The sequence below is a fragment of the Suricata suricatta genome, chromosome 15 (genome assembly GCF_006229205.1).
Source record: "Suricata suricatta isolate VVHF042 chromosome 15, meerkat_22Aug2017_6uvM2_HiC, whole genome shotgun sequence".
NCBI lineage: Eukaryota > Metazoa > Chordata > Mammalia > Carnivora > Herpestidae > Suricata > Suricata suricatta.
In genome coordinates, this window is record NC_043714.1 from 38,714,255 (window position 1) to 38,738,717 (window position 24,463).

Sequence of the window (24,463 nt, forward strand, 5' to 3'; positions counted from 1 at the left end):
ATATATATATATATATATATATATACACACACACAAATGCGTGAATAAATTAGCCAAAGTTTCCATTGGATCGCAGGATCAGTGCTTAATTTCAAGCCATGCTCTTGCTCATTGGCACCTGGGTGCAGGCCATCTGGAATCCTGTTTGAGAGGAATAAGCCCTTTAGTCTGGAAACCATATTCTGGGTAGTGAGTAAGGGACATTTGAGGATTTGATCTTAGAACTTGAATCTTTCTGACATAGTTTTCACTTTTGAATAAGACATACCTTGTTAGGAGCCATATTGGGTATGTTTGAAGAATGTAGCACTTGGGATGTAGTCCAAAAATGACTGAGAAAGCAAACTGGATCATGTACTTGATCCCAATAAAATGAGGAGTGTGTTAGGACATCACTGTCTAGTGAAGAGGATCTGTACCAATAAAGCTATTTGATAAAGTATTTTTCATAGAAGATTTGGTGGGGCTTAATCCTTCCCCCCTCCCCCCTTGGACTTCTAAATGCTAATATTTCATTTATCTGCTGCTTGCTATTGGTGAACATCTAAGAGTGGATGACTAATGGCTATCAAGTTTTGAAAACTTACTGAATGGGTTTAAGTCGTATCTTAATCTTAGTCCTATGTATCCTGTCCATGAACCACTGATAATATCAGTAACTTTCAATTTCCTTTAGCAATAATCTTATCAAGCATTGGGAGATAAGGGAATTTCTTCACGGTGTATAACCCAAATTATTCTTCTGTGGTATCCCACTTCTCTCCTCCTACTGGAAAACTGGTCAATATAGACTTTCTTCTTAAGACTTTCATTTTTTCCCTTTTGTTCTGCAACCCTAAAATAATAGAAAAGATTTTAAATGTTTTTTTCATAAAAAAGATTTCCATGTATTTTAATACTCTTCAAAAATTTTAACCAAAATTAACTACTTACAAGGGGAAGACATACTCATTTAAAAAAAATAAAGAATTCCAATCAATACATTGTAATATTATTCCTGATCTGCTGGAGTTTTTTCCCCCTGCCAACTCACTTTAGGTGATTTCCTATTTTTACAGCAACCAGAATACTTAGAGAAATTGCATATATTTTTTTCATCTACTCTCGACAACTAAAGAAGTTAAAATAGTGACTGGAAATTCCCCACTGAGGAGTTTCTTGTTCAGTCTGGAAAGAAATGCCACTGCAGTCTCAGTGGTTTAAAGTTTAAAATGTTAATTTGTTTATTGAAATTTTAACTTTTTCAAAAAGTTGGACATTGGAAGGTAAATTCCACTTTTCTAATCTATAAATATATACACCTGATTCTCTCTTAGGAGTGTAAGAACAGCTCTTCTCAGTTGAGAAATATCCAAATCTGGGCAGCATAATCCGTTTTGTTTTCAAAAATTTCTACCTTTCTTTATATTGTCATGTAATGAATTGTTTGATAGTTTTGAAAGCAGGATATAGTCATAAGCTTTATGATTTTCTGTATGACTTACTGCCTCAATTTGTTCTGTTTGCCCTTTTGTGGAGTCTTAAAGTTGAGGAATCATAATTTTAAAATTTGTCTACATTAATTACCAAACATGGATCACAGTTTTTGTTGAATTACATAGGAGATACCTAAAAGTTGAATAGGAGATCGATACATTGGTCTTTGGTTTATGTACCCCTATTCAGACTCTTACTCATCACCATATACATGTAGAAACTTGTAAGAGGAGCAAAAGACAATAGAGATTTTCCTGTGAAAAAGTATCCCTTGGGCCTCTGTTATTTGTAAACTATGTTATGTGGTTCCAGGTGTAAAAATTAAAGTCATGAATTCCAAATTCAGGCCATCTCTCAGTTATCTCTTCTGTTGGGTGCAGATGGCCTGGATAGTTGGATTCATTCCACTTGACAAAGCGACTGACCAGTAACTAGTCTGACTTAAAGGAGTTATGGGGCCTGGAAAATGTTGAATGACTGGAAGATCCTAGAATTTCATCCTTTTCTATTTTCTATTTATTCTGAGTCAGTTTTTTATCAGCTGACTCTCGGGAAGACTTGAGCATATATTTCCTGAGGGTCATTTTTCAGGTTACGTGGTGGTCTTTTTGTTGTCTCCCCCATCCCAAATATTTTAGAGCACGTGTGAGCAGGAGAGAGAGGCAGAGGAGGCGAGTAAAAGAGAGAACCTTAAGCAGGCTCCTTATTCAGAACTGAGCCTGATGTGGGGCTTGATCCCAGGACCCTGAAGTCAAGAGTCAGACGCTCAACCAACTGACCCATCCAGGCACCCCTGCTGTCTTTTTTTTTTTTTTTTTTTAACGGTCCAAAGAATTATATTGGCTTCAAATCCTACCTTCTGGGTTTTGTTTAGGTGGAAGTAATGCAGTTAATTTCCTCAGGTCGATTTGCTCTAGTGTCGTCTATGCTTGGGCATAATGCACGGAACTGGTTAAATGGTTTTTATCACAACCATTTGTATCTTATGCTTACTGTAGAAGAGTAGGTAACAAAATAAAGAACAGTATAGCTCTCAAAAGGGCAACAATAACAACCCAGCTTTTAGTCTGAAGTTCTACTAAGTGTCAGTCCTGTGTTCGTTTCCTCAAAGGGTTAGTTTGTGGTAACCAGCACTCAAGAGGAGAAAATAAAAATCAGGGATGCCTGGGTGACTCAGTCAGTTAAGCATCTGATTTGGGATTAGGTCACAATCTTGTGGTTTGTGGGTTTGAGCCCCATGTTGGATTCTGTGTCTCCCTCCTACCCGCATCTGCTCACATTCTGCCTATCTCACTCTCTCTCAAAAATAAACAAACACTGAAAAAAAAAAAATCACACATCGTGAAATGGTTGAAAAGATGTCAAAGTTTACTTGCTAATTGGCTTTTCCCAATTTCTAGGTATTCAGGCTTTTGAGATTATTTTTAGGTGTTCTCTATATAAACCAAAGGAAATTGCTTGAACATTATAATCAAATTTTGTATGAAGGATCAAGATTAAACAATTGATAAGTTTAAGCTTCACCAAAAAATTACAAACATTAAAAATGTATTTACATGGGGTGCCTGGGTGGCTCAGTCAGTTGAGCAACTGAATTCAGCTCAGGTCATGATCTCATGGTTTGTGGATTCGAGCCCCGCACAGGGCTGTGTGCTGACAGCTCAGAGTGTGGAGCCTGCTTCAGATTCTGTGTCTCCCTCCCACTCTGCCCCTCCCCAGCTTGCACTCTGTCTCTCTCTCGCTCAAAAATAAATAAACATAGGGGCACCTGGGTGGCTCAGTCGGTTAAGTCTCCGGCTTCGGCTCAGGTCAGATCTCACGTTCGTGGGTTCGAGCCCCGCGTCAGGCTCTGTGCTGACAGTTAGCTCAGAGCCTGGATCCTGCTTCCGGTTCTGTCTCCTTCTCTCTCTGCCTCTCCCCCTCTCATGCTCTGTCTCTCTCTGTATCAAAAATAAATAAAACATTTAAAAAAATTTTTTTAAATAAATAAATAAATAAACAAAAAAATTTTTTAATGGGTTTACAAATTTGTAAAAGATTACACCTTTGAGAAATTTCACGTTGTTATAAAGATTTCAGAAAAGATTAAATCTAGGCAATAATAAAACAAGGAAGTTGTTTGAGAGGACAAAGAGCTAGTGTCTTCAAAATGCATGTATGTGTGAAAAAAATAAAATGTACGTACATGTGGAATGGTGACCTTATGGTTTTAGTGCTAGCACGTGTGTCAGTTGTGACAAATATGTCTTAAAGTCTCTCTCTTTGCTTATTTAGGCCTGTCTCCTCCCTCCTACACATTTCCAGCTCCTGCAGCCGTTATTCCTACTGAAGCTGCCATTTATCAGCCTTCCGTGCTGTTGAATCCACGAGCACTCCAGCCCTCCACAGCCTACTACCCGGCAGGCACCCAGCTCTTCATGAACTACACTGCGTACTACCCCAGGTAAGGCTTGGTGGAAGCGGCAACGAGGGACGGAAACAAAGGACTCCTTTGACAGCCCAGAGCCTGGTTTCACAAAAGAATATTGTCCGCCATTGAAGGTTAGGATGGCAGGCAGCAGCCTCTGTCCTCTCTCTCCGACCACAAAGGTTGTTTCGAGACCAAAAGAAGTTTATTTTTTAGCCACATATTGACAGCAGGATCTTTTAGGTTACCTTCCTAGACAAATTTCCTTTGTCTCCTGCTCCTGACTTAGGGCGGTAGGTAAGTAGCACTGTAAGCATTGCAACAGTGTGGCAATATCATGTGAATGGATTTTAAAACCGGAAAATCCTGTAAGAACAATTCTATTGTTAAGTAGCATCGATTCATATGTCAACCCATAGTAAATAAAACTTTTACATTTTACAAGACTTGTACTTTGTTCCCTCCCACTCCCTGCCCTCCAGATCAGAACTAACAAGTCCAAGATGAGATTCATCAGTACTTTTCGTGGAATCGACAAATTTTCAATCCAATTCATACTTTTTAGTTCTGTTCAATTTCTGGAAGGCAGCAGGTATCAGAGAGAGAAAGCTGTTTGTCTAGAAGTGGGGAGACCTGAGATTTAGTGTCAGCTCTTATTCTAACTGGGGCAAGTCACTTAAGTTTTCTGGTTCTTTAAAAAAAACAAAAAATGATGAGATTGGCCAAGTTTTTGGAAGTCCCTTCCAGGTCTGATGGCTTGTGAATCTAACTTGGATGTATAATGACCTCTCAAAATTTTCTCAAATTTTCTTTTCAAAATAAACTGTTTAGCCAATACCCAGTTCATGTTATTAAAATAAAATTTTGGGGCATCTGAGTGGCTCAGTCAGTTAAACGTTCGACTTTGGCTCAGGTCATGATCTCACAGTCCATGAGTTCAAGTTCCGCGACAGGTCCTGTGCTAATAGCTCAGAGCCTCCAGCCTGCTTCGGAGTCTGTGTCTCCCTCTCTCTCTGCCCCTCCCTCCTCTCAAAAATATATAAACATTTAAAAAATTAAAATAAAATAAAATTTTACTTTGACACAAGTAGTATTGCTCAAAATTTTTAAAATTATTTCAGGCCTTATTGCTATTTGACTGCAAGTTTTGAGTACATCCATCAATATGTAAGTGAGGTTTTTTTGATAAGTAATCTGGAAATAACCTATCTGATCCCCATAGTTGCTCTGTCACATTGTGGTCTTCTTCCTTCTCCATCTAGTTTTCTAGAATGGAGCAGAAACTATAGCATCTCTAGCGGTGAAGCTTGTAACCACTGTTCTTTACATCTTAATTAGGCATTTTTAAAACATTCACTAATGCTATTGCACATATTCTTTTTTTATTTTTATTTTTTAAGAGAGCACGTGAGCAGGGGAGAGGGGCTGAGGGGAAGAGAGAGAGGAAGAGGGAAGAAAAAATAGAGGCTTAAGGAGGCTCCGTGCTCGGTTCAGAGTCCAGCATGGGACTTATCCCATAACCCTGGTATCATGACCTGAGCCTGAAACAAGAGTCAGACATTCACCTGACTGAGCGGCCCAGATGCTCCACAGATACTCTTTATTTTTACTGCAGAAGAATAGGAAGAAAGCAGTAATAGTCAGTTGGCCATCTTTTGAAGGTTTGAAAAGGCTCAGAAGCATGAATGATTGTTCCTGGTTGAGTACTGTGTCGGGCACCTCGCCTAGTCCCAGTCTGTCACCTTCTCTGGACCCTGTGACAATTACTTACTAGGAGTGGGCTCTGGTTATAAGAAAGTTATTTGTCTACACCATCAGAATGTCAGTAGTGAAAAAGCATTGTCCTCTGGGCACTATTTCTCAACTCTAGAGTACATTTGCAGAGTATCCAATTCCACCATTGACTTGTAATCCGGATCCTATGAAAAGAAAGAATCCCTTAGAAATAGCTTGCTATCGTGGTAAGATGGGATCTGGAGTCTTGAATGAAAACCCCAAAAGCAGGAGCTTAGTAGCTCCTGTAATTTTGTGTCCTTGCCTATAGGTTAATTTTTCTCTAGTAATTTTAAAGTGTGTAACGTCCTCTTGTTGTCTGATAGTATAGAAGTAGAGTGAGTAGAAGTAGACTCCATTTTATAAACCTGAGTCCAGAAGCAACCACTGCTACTGGTTTGAGAATATACACATATGTTTGCATTTCTAAATAATGTGGCATACTTAACATGTACTGCTCACTTGCTCCTTTTTTTCTTTTTAATTTTTTAGAGAGAGAGTGCAAGTGGGGAAGGGGGACAGAAAGGGAGAAAACCTGATTGGGGGCTCAATCCCATGACCCTGGGATGATGACCTGAACTGACATCATGGGATAGTACAGTCAACTGACTGAGCAGCTCAGTCAGTCTTTCTTTCTTTCTTTCATTCTATTTTAATGTTTATTTTTGAGCAAGAGAGAGACAGAGTGCAAGCTGGGTAGGGGCAGAGAGGGAGGAAGACACAGAATCAGGCTCCAGGCTCTGAGCTGTAGCACAGAGCCCCATGTGGGGCTTGAACTCACCAGCTGTGAGATCATGACCTGAGCTGAAGTCGGACGCTTAACCGACTGAGCCACAAGGCGCCCCTCTTTGTTTCTCTTATTTAAACCACCTATTACGTCCTTTACATCTTCCCTAAGCAATATTTACATATTTACCTCATTCTTCTAACTTCCACATGATGTCACAAGGGTGCAAATATATCAGAATTTAACAATTCCTTTATTTTTAGACCTCTAATTTAAAAGTTTTTCTCTCAGGGCACCTCAGTGGCTCGATTGGTTGAAGGTCTGACTTTGGCTCAGATCATGATCTCATGGTTCGTGGGTTCACGCCCCACGGTGGATTCACTGCTGGCAGCACAGATCCTGCTTCAGGTCCTCTGTCCCCACTCTGCCCTTGCCCTGCCTGTGCTCTCTCAGAAAAAAAAATTAAAAATTTTTTTCTCTATTAAACAAAGCTCATACTGATCTTTAAGTACATCTCTTTCTGTAGGACCGTGTCACAGAAATGGAATTTTTAATCAAAGGTCATGTGTATTAAATATTTTCATGTGTGTTAAATATTTTCAAATAACCCCTAGTATAGCTCATTATTTTAATTAATACTTCACTAGTTGTAATGAAATTACCTCCATAAACAAGGTGTTTAAGCATGGGAATGGCCTCTTACACTGCAAAATCTAGAATATTTTAAAAAAACAAATTCCAAAAAACTATAAATAGTTTACAGTTTTGGAATAATACCACTAATCTCTAGGCATTTGAGGCTATTGAAAAATTGCTATGTATGTTTTCGTGTATATTTTAACCACATTCCCTAATAAATGGGGAAATTCTTAAGAGAGCACATGTGAGGCTAAAAAAGGATACTCAGAAGTGTTGGAGTTTTTCTCTTTTTAAAGTTTTTTAAATTCACTCCTTTTTTAATTAAATATTTCAGTTTGACTTGAGATTAATTCAGTATGTTCATTACTTTAAGAGGTTAAGATGCTAAATATTTCAGATTTTTAAGCATTTTCCTTCAAAAAGAAGTGATTGGTTTTAACTATTTTTTAAAATATTTTATTATTATTATTATTATTATTATTATTATTATTATTATTATTATTATTTACTATTCCCTGCCCCCAACATGGGGTTCGAACCTATGACCACGAGAGCAAGAGTTGCATGCTCTACTGACTGAGGCAGCCAAGCACCCTGGTGTTAGCTGTTTTTTTACTTTCAGTTTAACTGCGCACACTATTACTTAGCACCTCTGTGAGATCTGTTGGGGACATGAGGATGAACGAAATCTGGAGTCTTTCTGGGGTAGAGCAGCTGACAGAGTATGTGTGCGACCCTGTGGAGAGTCGGCGACGTCAGAGTTCCCCTTCAGCTCGAGAACGTTTGTCCTTATTTTATCTCTAATTTGCTCTATTAAAAAAAAAATGAAGACAAATGCTCCAGTGGCTACTGCTCTGAAATATGGTATCTTTTATCATAAGGATTTGGGTTTCTTCAGGAACAATTTAAGGAGAAAACATAAACCATTTATTATTTTTCTTTATTTATGTTTATTTTTGAGAGAGAGAGAAAGAGAGAGAACAAGCATACCCTCGCTCAAGCTGGGGGAGGGACAGAGAAAGGAGGAGACAGGATTTGAAGCGGGCTCTGTGCTGACGGCAGACAGCCCAATGGGAAGCTCAAACTCCTGAGTCTCAAGATCATGACCTGAACTGATGTTGAGCATTTAACCAAATGAGCCATCCAGATGCCCTATGAACCATTTCTTACTAAATAAGTTTTTGGCAGTCTAAATGTGTGGCTGTGACAATAATATCATTGAGAGTAAGTGAAATAAAAGCATATGTGTTTTAATTTTCTGTTTATGGACATTCCTTTCCCCCCATTTTTTAAAGTTTATTTTGAGAGAGATAATGCGAGCAGGCACAGGGGGGAAGACAGAAGGGAGAGAGAGAATCCCAAGCAGGCTCCATACTGTCACCACAGAGCCCCACTTCAGGTTCAATCTCATGAACCAAACAGTGAGATCATGACATGATCTGAGATCAAGAGTCTGACTTAACTGACTGAGCCACCCAGGTACCCCCCCTTCCTCCCTTTTTGGAAAACAGATCCAGTTCCCCAATATCCTAGAGCTTAGCCAAGGTACAAAGGAATTAGAAAGACCAGTATGTTCATGCCCACCCTCTTTATCACTCCAAACTCTGCAAGATCACACCTTTTCTCTCCAGTTACATATAGTCCTACTTTTTATTCTGACCTTACATTTTTCTAAGAAAAGCATATTCTCCTTTGCATCAAAGCTATAGCACCGGTGAAAAACCTGTTGGTTTTTAACTCGATGCCATCTAATTTAAGAAAAACCAGATTAACGTGAATGTCTTTGTATGCATCACTTCACCTTTGGTAGGACACTAAATAAGTAACATATCACCTTGGATCAAGAAAGAGAACAAGGGATACTTTATTTTATTCATGAGTGTGCTTCCTTTGCAGTCCCACGTGAAAGACTGAGGGTGGTGGAGATTATTACTTTCTTGGGATAACCATTCATTATACAATCAGCTTATTTCTACCTAAGCAGTGAATATGTATCTTTAGTGATATTGATACATTCTGCACTCTTTGCTTTGTTGTATAGCATTACCGTATTCTATTCTGGAATTCTTTGCATTTGAACAACAACAAAAAAAAATCCCAAGCCTCTGAGAGATTCTTATATTTAATATTTTCAACACTTAACTTTGGAGATAATTATAATTTATTCACATGCAATTGTAATAAATAGTAGGGAGAGACCTCCTGTACACTTTACCTAGTTACTCCCAGCAGTAACATTTGGCAGCCAGTTTATGGTCTAATTTATTTGGTGAAGGTTTTCTGATAGAACTACGAAAAAACATAAAATGATAGCTTTAGCGTGGGGTTATATTTTTCTTAGTTAGTTGATTATTTATTTTTACAACTTTAAATGTGCTACAAATGCAGACTGGAATTCAGTAGGCAATGAAGTGATACCAGAACATTTTACTAATAAAGTACCTGGCAGTGTTGTAATAATGGAAAAGTGTCAGATAATTTTTGTTGGTGGGAATGATTATAACTCGGGTTTTTCAGTGTGGATGAGTTCTAAATCTTGTACGCAAGTACTGCTATGAGCAATTTACCTTCTGTCAGTAAGAATTCATTATAGCTCTTGTGGAAGATATAGTCATCTGCTCGTCTGAAGACTATTCATGTAAGGGATTTGAAGTGCAAATATGCTTGACATTCTTTTTAGCAAAGCAGAAAATTACAGTGCAGTGAACCTTAAGGAAAAAGAATCACTCAAAATGACTTAAGACTTGTTTTGATTTATAGATTTGTTTCTCTAAGAATTTTTCCTTACACAATTTGAATCATGGTATTTTCAAGCATAACTTACGAAAAACTGTACTATAGAAAATTTTAAAGTTGCGAGGAATATCTTTTCCCTTTTTTGACGATACCAGTATTTTGCCATCTTGTTCCATGTGTTTCACCATTTACCCTGCTATACTTTTATACCTAGAACATTTTAAAGCACAAAACCTAGAGATTATTTTTTTCATCTGCTATATGTGTGCCAAGTTGATCTTTAAGCACCATATAGCAATTCCTTTTTTTAATGTTTATAATGGTTATGTTTTAATGTTTATTTTGAAAGATATTTGAGATATATATATACATATATATATATATAGAGAGAGAAATTCCTTTTTTTTTTAATGTTTATTTTGAGAGCATGCATATGTTTGAGTGAGGGAGGCACAGAGAGAGAGAGGGAGAAAGAATCCCAAGGGGGCTCCACACTGTCAGTGCAGAGTCCCATGTAGGGCTCCGTCTCACGAACGCTGAGATGATGACCTGAGCTGAAACTGAGTCAGATGCTTAACAGTCTGAGTCACCCAGGGGCCCTTCAGCACTTTACTCTTAAAGCATTTATGACCTTAGTTCAAGTGGGAGAACTTAGTAAAACACATGTACCAATGTTTATAAAATAACTTTCTTTTGCCTTTATTGCCTTAAATATTTCCTTGATAGATCTTTAAGAGATTACACTGAAGGAGGCCTAGAGGAAGAATTGACATTTGTCTATGAATTTTATTTAACATCTTAGATTAATGACTATGATTCTGATTTTCCTTCAATTATGAGGTCTTTTAAACTACCTTTTCCCCCTCAGCAAAAGCAAAATGGCGTTACTGGGAAGCATTTTCCATTTAAGTTAAAAATAACTAATAAACTGTCTCTAGAAAGATAGCCAATACTAATCAAGAAGTTGGAACCGGGTTACCTCTAGAGAGGAGTTCGGCTTGCAGGGGGAAGAGTGTGGTGGAGTTATGCTCCTATATTGTACCTCCCAGTGTTCTCTATTCCCATTCAACAAGACCAAAGTGTATTTAAAAAACTAACCCAGGGTGCCTGGGTGGCTCAGTGCACTAAGTGTCCGACTTCAGCTCAGGTCATAATATCTCCACTCATGAGTTTGAGACCCGCATTGGACTCCATGCTGTCAGTGCAGAGCCCGCTTCAGACCCTCTGTCCTGCTCTCTCTCTGCCACACTGTGCTTGTTCACATGCACACTCTCTCAAAAATTAAAAAACAAACAAACATAGAAAAACCAAGTAACCCAAAAATACCTTCAAAAATTATAACTTTCAGGGCACCTGGATGGCTCAGTCAGTTAAGCATATGACTTCAACTCAGGTCATGATCTCACGGTTCTTAAGTTCAGGCCCTGCATCAGGCTCTGTGCTGACAGCTTGGAGCTTAGAGCCTGCTTTGGATTCTGTGTCTCCTTCTCTCTCTCCCCCTCCCTACTCTCACTCTCTCTCTTTCTCAAAAATGAATAAACATTAAAAAAATTTTTTTAAAGTTATAACTTTCAGGGGCACCTAGTCAGCTCAATTGGTAGAGTATGTGACTCTTGATATCAGGGTTGTAGGGCTGAGCCCATGTTGGATGTAGAGATTTCTTAAAACTAAAATCTTAAATAATAACTTTTATAAATATGCCTCCTTGGAATTCATCATCTGTTTCTTTACCAAAGAGCACAAAATGCCTATGGGTCAAAATTTATTTTGCTTGCTTCTTCATCTAGATTTTTCATCAATTTCTCTTTTAAGTAAAATCTGCAGCCAATGTGGGGATCCATCTTTTGACCCCAAGATCAAGAGTTGCATGCTCTACCAACTGAGCCAGCCAGGCACCCCTCAAATATTATTTTTAAAAATATTTTTCTGAGGCCCCTGGGTAGCTCAGTAGGCTAAGCATCTGACTTTGGCTCAGATCATGATCTCACAGTTCATGGGTTTCAGCCCCGTGTCAGGCCCTGCGTCAGGCTCTATCTAACAACTCAGAGCCTGGAGCCTGCTTCAGATTCTGTCTCCCTCTCTCACTACCCCTCCCCCACTCATGTTCTGTTTCTGTCTCAATCATAAATAAACGTAAAAAAAATTTAAAAAATTTTTTTCTTCAAAACATGTAAGAGGATCAGTTCTATTGCTATTTCATCCTTCAATTGGGCAACAAGATTACTTTCAAAACAATTACTAATATAGAATTCAGTTTTCAAATTAAAAATGGGACTTTGTAGGGATACCTGGGTGGTTCATTTGGTTAAGCATCCAACTCTTGATTTGGCTTATGACAGGAAGCATGAGATCAGACCCCAGGTCAGGCTCCACGCTAATAGGATGGAGCCTGCTTGGGATTCTCATTCACTCATTCTCTCTCTCTCTCTCTCTCTCTCTCTCTCTCTCACAAAATAAATGAATAAACTTTAAAAAATAGGGCTTTGTAAGGAGTATCCTTTTTGGGAAAACAGTCTGGTACTTTAGTATGTATTTGGAACATAGATAACTTATGTAGGGAACTATATTTTATAATCTTTGATGTAAGCGGAGTAAATTTAAGTTTAGTTACTAAACTATTTTGACAGTATGTAAATTTACTGGTCTATTTGGGTAAAACAGATTCTTCAAAGATTTCTTTATTCCTTAGAAAGTGTTTTTACATTTGTTGGTCACTTCGCCTTTCTCCGGGAGGTAGGAGCACATGCCTGGGGGAGGGGCTTGTCTAGCCTTTAAGAAGAGCAGCAGGGTCAGGGTGTAGTAATCGGAGTATAGGCAGCTACAGTAAGAAATTCACAAGCAGTGCTGAAACTTATTGATTACAGATGAAAATGTTAAGTTCAGAAATTTACTACATGGAAATTGACTCCAGACTTCACCCTTGCTGGGATTCAAAGAGTCACTTTCCAAATATATACTAAGGTGCTGATGAATGTTGATACCAAGGCTGTGCAGTAATTTTGGTAAGGAATATATTTCTCACATCTTCTTTCCATTTAACCTATTTCTCTAACAGACTACATAATACTTTGATTTTCTCTTTTCCAGAGAAATCTGGCAAGTCTTCACTACGACTACCTCAATTTTGAACATCATCTGATGCCATGAATTTGTTACCAATGTTTAGTACTTCGGAATTAGCAAATGAAAGAAGGGTAGACCGAGGCTTGTTTCCAACAGAGTGTGTAGTATGACTGTTGTGACGTGGTAGGCATCCTGGCCCCCAGTATTTTCCCATATCTTTCCCTGATCTGCAAGAACTTTTATATGACTTACTCAAATACATTGAGTCTTACAAAATTAGATATAAATTAGGATCTGGGAAAATAAAGGATAGAAAGAAGTATTTGCATAGTCTTGACAATAGACTCTTAGGGCTATTCAAAACTCCTAACTTCAAAAGAAAGGAAGTCATAACTTCTCAGAAAATACAGGTTTTCTGTACATTGGGTTTGAAAACGTTTTTACCTGAACAGAGAGGACAATTTACTCATGCATTTCATCCAGCAGTTTAACGCTGTCTCAATGCAACGTGTACCAGCAAGTGGTCATAAATACTGTCTTTACCTCTTGTGCTATTTTCTTTTTCCCTTCCTTTCCTCTTACCTCCCTTCATTCTTTGTTAGGGTTGCACTCAGCTCAAGTGCAGTCTCCTTTTTTTTTTTCTTATAATGTTTATGTATTTCTTTTGAGAGGGGGAAGAGAGAATCCCAAGCAGGCTCCATGCTGTCAGAGTGGACTCCCGACACGGGGCTCAATCCCACAAACTGAGATCAAGACTGAATGCAAAGCAAGAGTTGGACACTTAACTGACTGAGCCACTCAGGCGCCCCTCCAGTGCAGGCTCCTTGTTTATGTGCCTATGGTACAGTCTTTCCAACCATAGGACCTTTGAGTTCAGTGTTACCTTGACTTTCTCATTTGGCCCAATGTTTTGGTTCCTTTTAGTCCTATCAATTTTTGAAACTTTGTGGCTTCTGAGTAGAAGTTACATTGTTGACCTCATGTACACATGAAACACTTGCACTTGAAAATCTGAAACCTCACTAAAGATCTAACGGAAGTAAGTATCCAAAACAGTAACTAACCGTTGAACCTAAAGACTAAAATGAGTTAGTAGTATAGTCTACTTTTGATGGGTAGCTCTCGTTTGTTGTTGTTGTTGTTTTTTAACATTTATTCATTTTTGAGAGACTGAGAGTATGAGCAGGGGAGAGGCAGAGAGAGGGAGACACAGAATCTGAAGCAGGCTCCGGGCACTGAGCTGTCAGCTCATATCCCAGTGCATGGTTCAGACTCATGGATGACAAGATCATGACCTAAGCTGAAGTCAGACGCTTAACCTACTGAGCCACCCAGGTGCCCCTCTCATTTATGTTCTTAATTGGAATATGGTTAGAAAATTTCCTGCTTGGATTTCTTGTCTTTTCCTAAACTACTGCCATAAAGCAAATGCACATAACTTTTATGTTCTTCTTACTCTGCTGTGGCAGATAAATCCATATTTTGAATCAATTCATATGTTTAAATTTGTTTATCTTTCATGTTTTTTAATCTACACAGAGGGCATCTGTGTAGCATCAGACTTCGTCTCGGGCCATGATTTCATGGCTCGTGAGTTCGAGCCCCACATTGAGCTCTGTGCTGGCAGCTCAGAGCCTAGAGCCTGCTTCCATGTGTCCATCTTTCTCTGCCCCTCCCCTGCTCATGAGCTGTCTCTCTCTCAAAAATAAACAAATGTTAAAAAATTTATTCTAAATAATCTACACAGAATCTGATTAAAGACTAACATGTTTTTAAGTTTTATTTACTTAAGTTATCTCTACATTCCATGTGAGGCTCAAACTTACAACCCCAAGATTAAGAATCGCATGCTCTTCCAATAAGTTAACGTACAACTCAGTAGAGTGTCTTATGGGGCACTTGGGTGGCTCAGTCTCTTAAGTGTCCAACTGCAGCTCAGGTCATGATCTCACAGTTCCTGAGTCTGAGCCCTGTGTCAGGCTCTGTGCTGACAGCTTAGTGCCTGAACTGCTTCAGATTCTTTGTCTCCCTCTCTCTCTCAAAAATAAATATTAAAAAATATTTTTTAAAAATCTCTTATGGTTTGCTTTCATCATTTTTCCTTCACTTCCTCTTTGTTCACCTGTTGTGTTTCTTAAATTCAATATATGCGTGAAATCATGTATTTGTCTCTGTGACTGATTTCACTTAGCATCCATGTTGTTGCAAATGGCAAGACTTCATTCCTTTTGATTGCCGAGTAGTATTCCATTGTCTATAAATTACCACATCTTTATCCATTTGTCAGTTGATGGACATTCTTTGCATAATTTGGCTATTGTTGATAGTCCTGCTATAAACATTTGGATGCGTGTGCCCCTTTGACTCAGCATTTTTGTATCCTTTGGATAAATACCCAGTAGTGCCATAGCTGAATCAGAGTATAGTTTTATTTTTACTTTTCTGAGGAACCTTCATACTGTTTTCCAGAGTGGCTATACCCAGTTTGCTTTCACACCAACAGTGGGAAACATCTTTGCCAACATTCATCGTTGCCTGAGTTGCCAACATTCATTGTCTCCTGAGTTGTTCAATTTAGCCAATCTTACAGGTGTGACGTGGTATCTCCTTGTGGTTTTGATTCGTATTTCTCTGATGATAAGTGATGTGTCTTTTCATGTGTCTGTTAGCCATCTGGATGTCTTTTTTAGAAAAGTGTCTATTCATGTCTTCTGCCCATTTCTCCACTGGATTGTTTGTCTTTCAGGTGTTGAGTTTGAAAAGTTTTTTCTAGATTTTGGATACTGACCCTTTATCTGATGTTATTTGCAAATATCTTCTCCCATTCTGTTGGTTGCCTTTTAGTTTTGTTGATTGCTTCCTTTGCTGTGCGGAAGCTTCTTATCTTCATGAGGTCGCAATAGTTCATTTTTGCTTTTCTTTCCCTTGGCTCCAAGATAGGTCTACTAAGAAATTGTTGTGACCAAGGTCAAAGAGATTGCTGCCTGTTTTCTCATCTAGGATTTGATGATTTCCTGTCTCACATTTAGGTCTTTTATCCATTTTAAGTTTATTTGGGTATATGGTGTAAGAAAGTGATTTTATTCTTCTGCATGTTGCTGTCCAGTTTTCCCAGTACCATTTGCTGAAGAGACTGTCTTTTTTTCATTGAATACTTTTTCTTACGTTGAAAATTGACTCATTTTAAATGCATTATTCAATTTCTAGTGTATTTACAGGGTTGTGCTAATTTTACAATAGCTTTATAATCCAATTTTTAGAAAGCAAAACATTCTAATTTTAGAATAACCTATCACCTCAAAAAGAAACCTGGTGACCATTGGTAGAAACTCCTATTCACCTCCTTTCTACCTTCTTCACTGTCCCCTAACCCCATCCCAAGAGAACTACCAACCTATTTTCGGTTTCCATGGATTTGCCTCTTCCAGGTACTACATATAAATGAAGTCATACCACATGTGGTGTTTGTGCCTGGCTTCTTTTACTGAGCATTATTACAGCATGAAGTTCATACTGTTATGTGGGTCAGTATATTATTCCTTTTTATGGCTAAATAATATTCCATTGTAGGGTTTTACGACATTTAAATTGTCCATTCATCACTTGTTGGACATTTGAAGGTGTTTTGGCTATTAAGAATAATGCTACCGTGTACCTCTACGTTTAAGTTTTTGTGTGTACATAAATTTCCAGATTTCTAGTATAACATTTATACCTAGGAGCAGAATTGCTGGGTCATACGACAATTCTAAGTTTAACTTTTGAGAAAGAGCCAAACTGTTGTCCAAAGAGCGTTCACCATTTTACCTTTATTTATCTTAAGAGTTTTTATATTTTTAAATGTTTTTATTTTGAGAGCGAGAGAGTGTGTGAACATGCATGAGTGAAGGAAGGTGGAAAGAGAGAGGGAGAGAGAATCCAAGCAGGCCTTATGCTATCAGTGCAGAGCCAACCTGGGGCTCCCTTCCATGAACAGTAATCATGACCTGGGCTGAAATCAAGAGTCAGATGCCCAACTGACTGAGCCACCCAGGTGCCCCTACAATTTTTTAGTATTTAGTTTTGAGAGAGAGAGAGGGAAGGAAATAGGGTAGGGGCAGAGAGAGAGAGGGAGACAGGATCTGAAATGGGCTCTGCACTGACAGGAGAAAGCCTGATGCGGGGCTCAAACTTAATGAACAATGAGATCATGACCTGAGCCGCTCAGTCACCCACTAAGATTTTATTTTTAAGCAATCTCTACACCCAACTGCAGACTGGAACCCACAATCCAAGACCAAGAGTCTCATGCTCCACCAACTGTACCAGCCAGGTCCCCCCACCATTTTACATTTCTAAGTAGCAATTTATGAGAGTTCAGTTTCTCTAAAACCTTCTAAACTTGTTATTTTAATCATTTTTATAGGTATGGATTTGCTTTCTCATTATGGTTTTGATTTACATTTCCATAGTGACTATTGATTTTGAGCATCTTTGTGCTTATTATCTATTTGTATATTTTCTTTGGAGAAATGTTCAAATCCTTTGTGCATTTTAAAACTGCATTTGTTTTCTTACTGTTTTCAGTTGTAAGATTTTTTTTTTATTATTCATATCTAGCTGAATGTTCAGGTGATACTTAGCATTTTCTTTAGCAATGAAGTAGTTCTAGGGGCGTATGAGTAGCTCAGTCAGTTGTGTCTCCAACTCTTAATATTGGCTTGGGTCATGATCCTAGGGTGGTGGGATCAAGCCCTGAGTCAGGCTCCATGCTCAGCACAGACCCTGGTTAAGATTCATATTCTCTCTCTCTCTCTCTCTCTCTCTCTCTCTCTCTCTCTCTCTCTCTCCCCCCCCCCGCATGCTCTCTCTCTAAAATAAAAAATAAATAAAAATTAAAAAAAAATTTTAATGTTATTTGAAAAAATTTTTTAATGTTTATTTTTGAGAGACAGATAGTGTGAGTGTGGGAGGGGCAAAGAGAGAGGGAGACACAGAATCTGAAGCAGGCTCCAGGCTCTGAGCTGTCAACACAGAACCTGACATGGAGCTCGAACTCATGAACCAAGAGATCATGACCTGAGCCGAAGTCGGATGCTTAACCAACAGAGCCACCCAGGTGCCCCAAAACATAGTTATTTTTTAATTAAGGTATATACATTGTGTTTTTAGACCTCATGCTATTGTCCACTTAAGACTACAGTATAATCTACACAAAACTTGTACGTGCACTAGGGAACCGTAAAATTCATTTGACTTTATTTATTGATATTTGCTTTATTGCATTGATCTGGAACCAAACCCACAACATCTGCAAGGTTTGCTTGTATTATTTCCTCATCAAATTGTCTTGGAACCCTTGTCAAAATTCAAATGACCATAAATATAAGAGTTTATTTCTGGCCACTCAATTCTATTCCATTGATCATTGCCTACCCTTATGGGAGTACCATACCATTTTGATCACCATAGTTTTATAGTAAGTTTTAAACTCAGCAAACATAACTCCTGCTTTGTTCTTTTTTTTTTTAGAGAGTGTGGCTCTTCTGGGTTTTTTGCATTTCCATATACATTTTATGTTCAGTTTTGTTTAAAAAAAAAAGTTGCAATTTTGATAGCTTGTAAATTGAATCTGTAGGTAAATTTAGACATGATTGTCTTTCCTTGTATTTAAGATTATCTTTTTTTTTTTAATTTTTTTAATGTTTATTTTTGAGACACAGAGACAAAGACTGAGCAGGAGAGGGGCAGAGTTAGAGGGAAACACAGAATCTGTTGCAGGCTCCAGGTTCTGAGCTGTCAGCACAGAGCCTGATGTGAGATCATGACCTGAGCTGAAGTCGGACGCTTAACTGACTGAGCCACCCAGACACCCCTCTTATTTCAACACTCTGAAAGACTTTGGCATTTAGCTTGGTAGAAAGTTCTTATTCTCATGTCCTGTCAGGTACATACACAATTCCTTAAGATGCCTGTGTACAGCAGGAATCCTAGTGCAAAAATAAGAATGCAATTCCAAGTTTAGACTTCATGAAAATAGGTGTAACCTTATAGATGCTGAACATAATTGTCACATTTCCAGCTGAATAACTTTTATCTTTCTATTTTATTTTGTTTGTATTTTGAAGGTACTAAACACCTAGATTTAATTTATAGGATATCTTTAGCCAAAGCTATAGAATGTGCCAGGACAGTCAGAAGTAAGTTGTATACTGTGGGAACAATCTGACTCTTCTAGTCTGTGGGGAAAACCTAGTTACTCAATTAAACACACAGAGAAGTCTTGGTGTTATTTCAGATTTAGTTATCTATCAGACATTTGACATGAGCAAGTACAGTCTTTGAATGAATGAATGGCAGTTGAAAATTCTGGGTGATTCTGGTTTGGTGAAGAGCTAACTGGCTCTGTGACCTTTGTGAAAATAACTCTTAGTGTCTGTTTCTACCTCTGTGAAAACAGTGAGGTGTGTCTGAGTGATAAAGTTCTACTCATGCGTGAATTTCAGCATTCTCTCTGTCTCTGCTCTTATCGTTACATGTAGGTTGACTGTTAGTTTCTTAATAGCCTTTCCTCACACAGAGTTGTAAACATCTCCCAATGATCTCTAGGATGCACATAAGTTGCGAATCACTGCGTTATAGACTTCAAAGATTAAGGGCAGCTTGATGTCCATTAATTTTTTCACGCTCTGATATTTTTTAAATGATGAAATGGGATGATGGTTATGGAAATAATCAGAATGAAGTAACAAATTATTTTATGATACGTGAAGTAACTTGGTGTGTTACATCACTGAATCTGGAGAACAATTCTGTGAAACTAGGAAGGTGCCATTATCCCCAATTAACAATTGATGAAATTGAAGTTCAGTGAAATTAAGTGACTTGCTCAAAGTTACTGTGCTAGCTCAGGTCATGATCTCGCAGTTTATGAGTTCGAGCCCCACGGCAGACTCTGTGCTGCCAGCTCAGACCCTGGAGCATGCTTCAGATTCGCTCTCTGTGCCTCCTCCACTCATGCTCTCTCAAAAATAAATAGACTCAAAGTTACTGTGCTAATTAAAAAATAGAGTCTAACTATATGCACATCTGGCACCATTCCAATTAACCATCAGTTAGGATTATGTAGGATAAATAATCTCAAAGATTTTAGTCCCTTCCATTATGTGTTTACTGGTCTTTGAAACTAGATAATTACCTGCTTAGATTTAGAAGATTGAATAATCTAAAGCTGTGGGTCTTTATTGCTCCTTAAGCTAATAACATCTTTATAATCTTCCCTATATATTTTCACATATGGCTATCTGGCCAGGGTGATGGAAAACAAATTGGGTGGGGGACAGGGTGAAACTAATTTCATTATATGGTAATCGCTTGTGTTGCCACATAAAGAATAATGATGTATTCACTTGGCTTGTTCTTGTTGGAGGTAATTGGTGCAGATAACATGGAGACGACACAAGCATCAATTTTCCCTTTGTGTTTATGGTGATTGATTTAATTTGTTATGCATCCCTGCCAATTTACCCACTTCACTACCTTTTTTTCTAAAGTTGGAAGAACTAATTCATGAGTGCTATAGTACTTTGTGTTTTATGCTGTACAATTGCTTGTATATAATGGTAGAACAGTCTATTCTATGGAGCAATAACTTTGGATATTTTTCTTTTTTTGGTCACTGTGGCTTTGGTTCCTATTAGTGCTTTGACTTCATGCTTTTTCATGCCTAACTATTCCTGGCAACTACCCAGTTAATCATCAATGAGGTGGGCTTTGGAAGTGGTGCTTTGTGGTTAAGTGACTGCTAAGGCTTAATTCTCTCTTTCCTGTCCCTTTAAGAATCTCAGCACTGGACCTCTGGGGAAGACTTGCACTTAAGTCTATATTAACCCTTTGGCTTTTGGGCTTTTGTGGAAATGTGGGACAGACCAGCTCTGGTGTTCTAACCTGTCTTGGGAGAGATAACTGAGAAGTCTAAGAAAGATCACCTTGAGAAAGTCTGTTTCCTTAAGTTACTGATGCTTTTAGAGTAAATATTGGACATTGTCTATTCCTATTGGTTCACTGTGCTTTCTCTCCCTTTAGCCCCCCAGGTTCGCCCAATAGTCTTGGCTACTTCCCTACAGCTGCTAATCTTAGCGGTGTCCCGCCACAGCCTGGCACGGTGGTCAGAATGCAGGGCCTGGCCTACAATACTGGAGTTAAGGAAATTCTTAACTTCTTCCAAGGTTACCAGGTCAGTAGCTTGAAGAAGACAATAAGTGCCCTTATTACTTAAGTTGATTTGCCTGCAGAATGCAGCCAGGAAAGAAGCAGATTTTCTGAACCTCGTGTGTACCTATGCTAATAGATTTGCTGATAGAAACAAAAAGAACCAGAGTCAAAGTCAGGGGGACTAGTTGTTTTAGTGCTATTTTCAAACTCACCCCTTTGACAAGATTAGGGCTTTTCCATGCTTTTCTAATTATCTCAACATAATCTGTTGGTGCTCTTTTTGGAAATTGGGCGACTTTGGGAAAGCTCTTCAGGGCACATAGCAGTGTGGGTCATTTCATCTAGAATAGGATTGGCTAAAAAGGAATTTTCCTCAAATTCTTTACTATCCAAAAAAAGTACTTAGACATGCAGTTTGAGTATTTAAAAAGTAGTCAAGGCCTCTGCCTATCCTGGAAAAAACAAAAGAGACTCCATGAATCTTTAGATGCTAACTCCTTAAAATGAGCTGTAGAATATTTGGTGAGCCTTATATGAAATGATCTGCAACAATTCTTGTGAAATGAATGTTCGCTCTTACCAGCTTCTTTGCCACTGCCTCTGTCCATCAATTGTGTTCCAGCTCAAGTTACAAGATGAGATGTTTCTGAGTAAGAGCTCTGTTAACAGTGAGCAAAATCTCCTCCTTGCCATCTCCTCTGAGCAGAGGACTTTCCTTCCTCAAATCACATAATTACCTAGTACCCAAATTCCTTTCTCGCCATGTCTAAAAATCAGTATCTTGAAACTCTTTTTATTGCATTAATAGTGAAAATTATCTTTCTTCTTGAAGCTGAACTTCGCTTGAGTCTTTAGAGTTGAGAAGTATTTATAGACATAATCATCAAATCCTAAAATAGGCCTTGAGCATTTACAGTCCAGAGCTGTAAGGGTTTTGCCTACAGAGGCTGCTTCACCATTAGATTGGGTTTACCAGCTTGGCGACCATGAATCATGGAGGATTGTGGAGCTCAGCTAAAATTATCTCGGGAGATGCTGCAAGCCTACCAAGTTATTACAATGGTCTTACGGACTTTTAAAATTCAAAGAGTATTTTCTGGCAAATAAAGAATATCTAATGAAGGTTAAACAAAAGTTATTTCTGTTACTGCCTGGCTTTAACACATTCATACCAGAAGTAAGAGGTTTTCCAGAGATCAGTACATCTTTTCTCATTATCTATGGGAGAAAACATTCCAAGACACCCAGTGGATGCCTGAAATTGCAGATAGTATATCAAACCGTATATAGACTCATTTTTTCATATCCGTACATACCTATGATAAATTATAATTTAAGGACAGTGAGACGTTAACGACAATAATATAGAACTGTAATAAAAGGGATGCACATGTAGTCATTCTCTCTCAAAATATCTTACTGTGCTGTGCTTACCCTTGTGATAATGTGAGAAGATAAAATACCTGTGTGGTAAGACGAAGTGAGGTGAATGACGTACACAGTATGCATCGTGATGTAGTGTTAGGATTGTGTGAAGATCATTTGCTTCTGCTCAGTCAAGGGTTACTGAAAACTGCTGAAAGGGGGACTATTGCACATACTTTGCTTCTTCCCTAAACCATTATCCTGCCTATTGGGGGCTCTTGCCGGGGAAAACAAAGTTACTCTCTAAGCTTCACATGAGATTCATGAGATTTTGAAAGGAACAGAGAATTTTACTGAAGGCTATTGAGGAGGTTGCTTAATAAACATTTCAGTTTGTGTTTTCTCCCAGTAGTTTTCAGTTCTGGAAAGGACAGGTAGTTTCAGGTTTTAAGAGTTAGCTGAGTTAATTTTCTATTTTGTTTTGACTAGTCAGCATTTAGCTTTGCAATGAACAGTATTAAGTGGTCATACACATAAACTGGTTGTGAGATTAAGCAAAATTGCTCTTATAATGAAGTGTTCTATGGCTGGGTTTTGTGGGCGTTTATTCTACCAAACAAGTAAAAGCAGTTATTTCTAGACTTATAGCTACAAGATTGATATGCTTCAAAGTTGAGATAAAATAACTTATGTAGCAGTTTATCTTCTAGTATCTTCTAGGGAACCATTGAAGGTTGGAGTAGAGTTATCTAGTATAATCAAAAGTAAGAAGATTGTACAAAATTATTTGATCTCAAGGAATTTGGCCTTCATTGCTGAAGTACGTGGAGTTTATGAACTGGATCAACCAATCAGGATTACATAGGAACTCGGGGCGCCTGGGCTGGCTCATTTAGTAGACCATGTAACTCTTGATCCCAGTGTTGTGAGTTCAGGCCCCATGCTGAGCATAAAGCTTACTTAAAAAAAAAAGATTACATACAAACCTTATTTATCAAATTATTTTATTTAAAAAAGTTTTTAATGTTTATTTTTGAAACAGAGAGAGACAGAGTGAATAAGAGAAGGGCAGAGAGAGTCACACACACAGAATCGGAAGCAGGCTTCAGGGTCTAAGCTGTCAGCACAGAACCTGACACGGGGCTTGACCCTGTGAACCGTAGGATCATGACCTGAGCCAAAGTTGGACGCCTAACTGACTGAGCCACCCAGTCACCCCATATCAAATTATTTTAATGTCTTCAGTAATTTGAGTTTTAAGGCAGTTACAAAATCCAAGATCTTTTGTATCCTAATTTTATATCACTCTTACATAAAGGCTCATACATTCTCTCTTTTTTTGAAGTTTCTATTTATTTACTTTTGAGAGAGTGGGAGAGAATCCCAAGCAAGCTCTGTGCTATCACTGCAGAGCCCTACACAGGGCTTGGTCTAGTGACCCTGAGATCATGACCTGAGCAGAGATCAAGCATCAGATGCTTAAGGGACTGAGCCAGCCACCCAGGTACCCCAAGAGTCTGTGTCTTATTTTTTTTTCTGTCCTTAATTATTTTGGTAATAGCCACTAGCTATAACAATCTGTAAATAATCCAGGTTGTTTGGATATAGATTTATCGTGAGACAAAATCGGTGGAGTGTGACTTAAAACTGTGTTCTCTTAAGTATTTTCTGTTTATATTTATTTATAGTGTATTTATTGCTATTGATGTATTGGAAGGTTTTCATATGATTTCTGATTATTTATGGTTATGTAATATATTCATTCCTACAGTTAAGGAAATACTTAATAATAATTCGTTGAGTGAATGAAATCTCTTGATAGTTTGATTCTGCCTTCTAAAAACATATCTCGTGGGGCGCCTGGGTGGCTCAGTCGGTTGAGCGTCCAACTTTGGCTCAGGTCATGATCTCGAGGTTCGTGAGTTCGAGCCCTGTATTGGACCCTGTGCTGACAGCTCAGAGCTGGGAGCCTGCTTCTGATTCTGTGTCTCCCTCTCTCGCTGTCCCGCCCCTGCTCACAGTCTGTCTCTCTGTCTCTCAAAAATAAATAAACATTTAAAAAATGTTTAATTAAAAACATAAAA

At 38.3% G+C, this 24,463-nt stretch overlaps 1 protein-coding gene across 5 annotated transcripts in view; it reads left to right on the forward strand.

Moving 5' to 3' along the window:
• ESRP1 (epithelial splicing regulatory protein 1) overlaps positions 1-24,463 on the forward strand; it is a 68,577-nt gene that overhangs the window by 32,069 nt on the left and 12,045 nt on the right. For 3 of the 5 annotated variants that reach the window (XM_029923470.1, XM_029923472.1, XM_029923471.1), the window contains exons 13-14: positions 3,751-3,919; positions 20,886-21,036. In XM_029923470.1, the coding sequence (XP_029779330.1) occupies positions 3,751-3,919; positions 20,886-21,036 (320 nt within the window). Of the gene's footprint in view, positions 1-3,750; positions 3,920-12,845; positions 12,932-20,885; positions 21,037-24,463 lie in introns of those variants that run through there. The other 2 variants (XM_029923473.1, XM_029923474.1) reach the window with 2 other exon arrangements.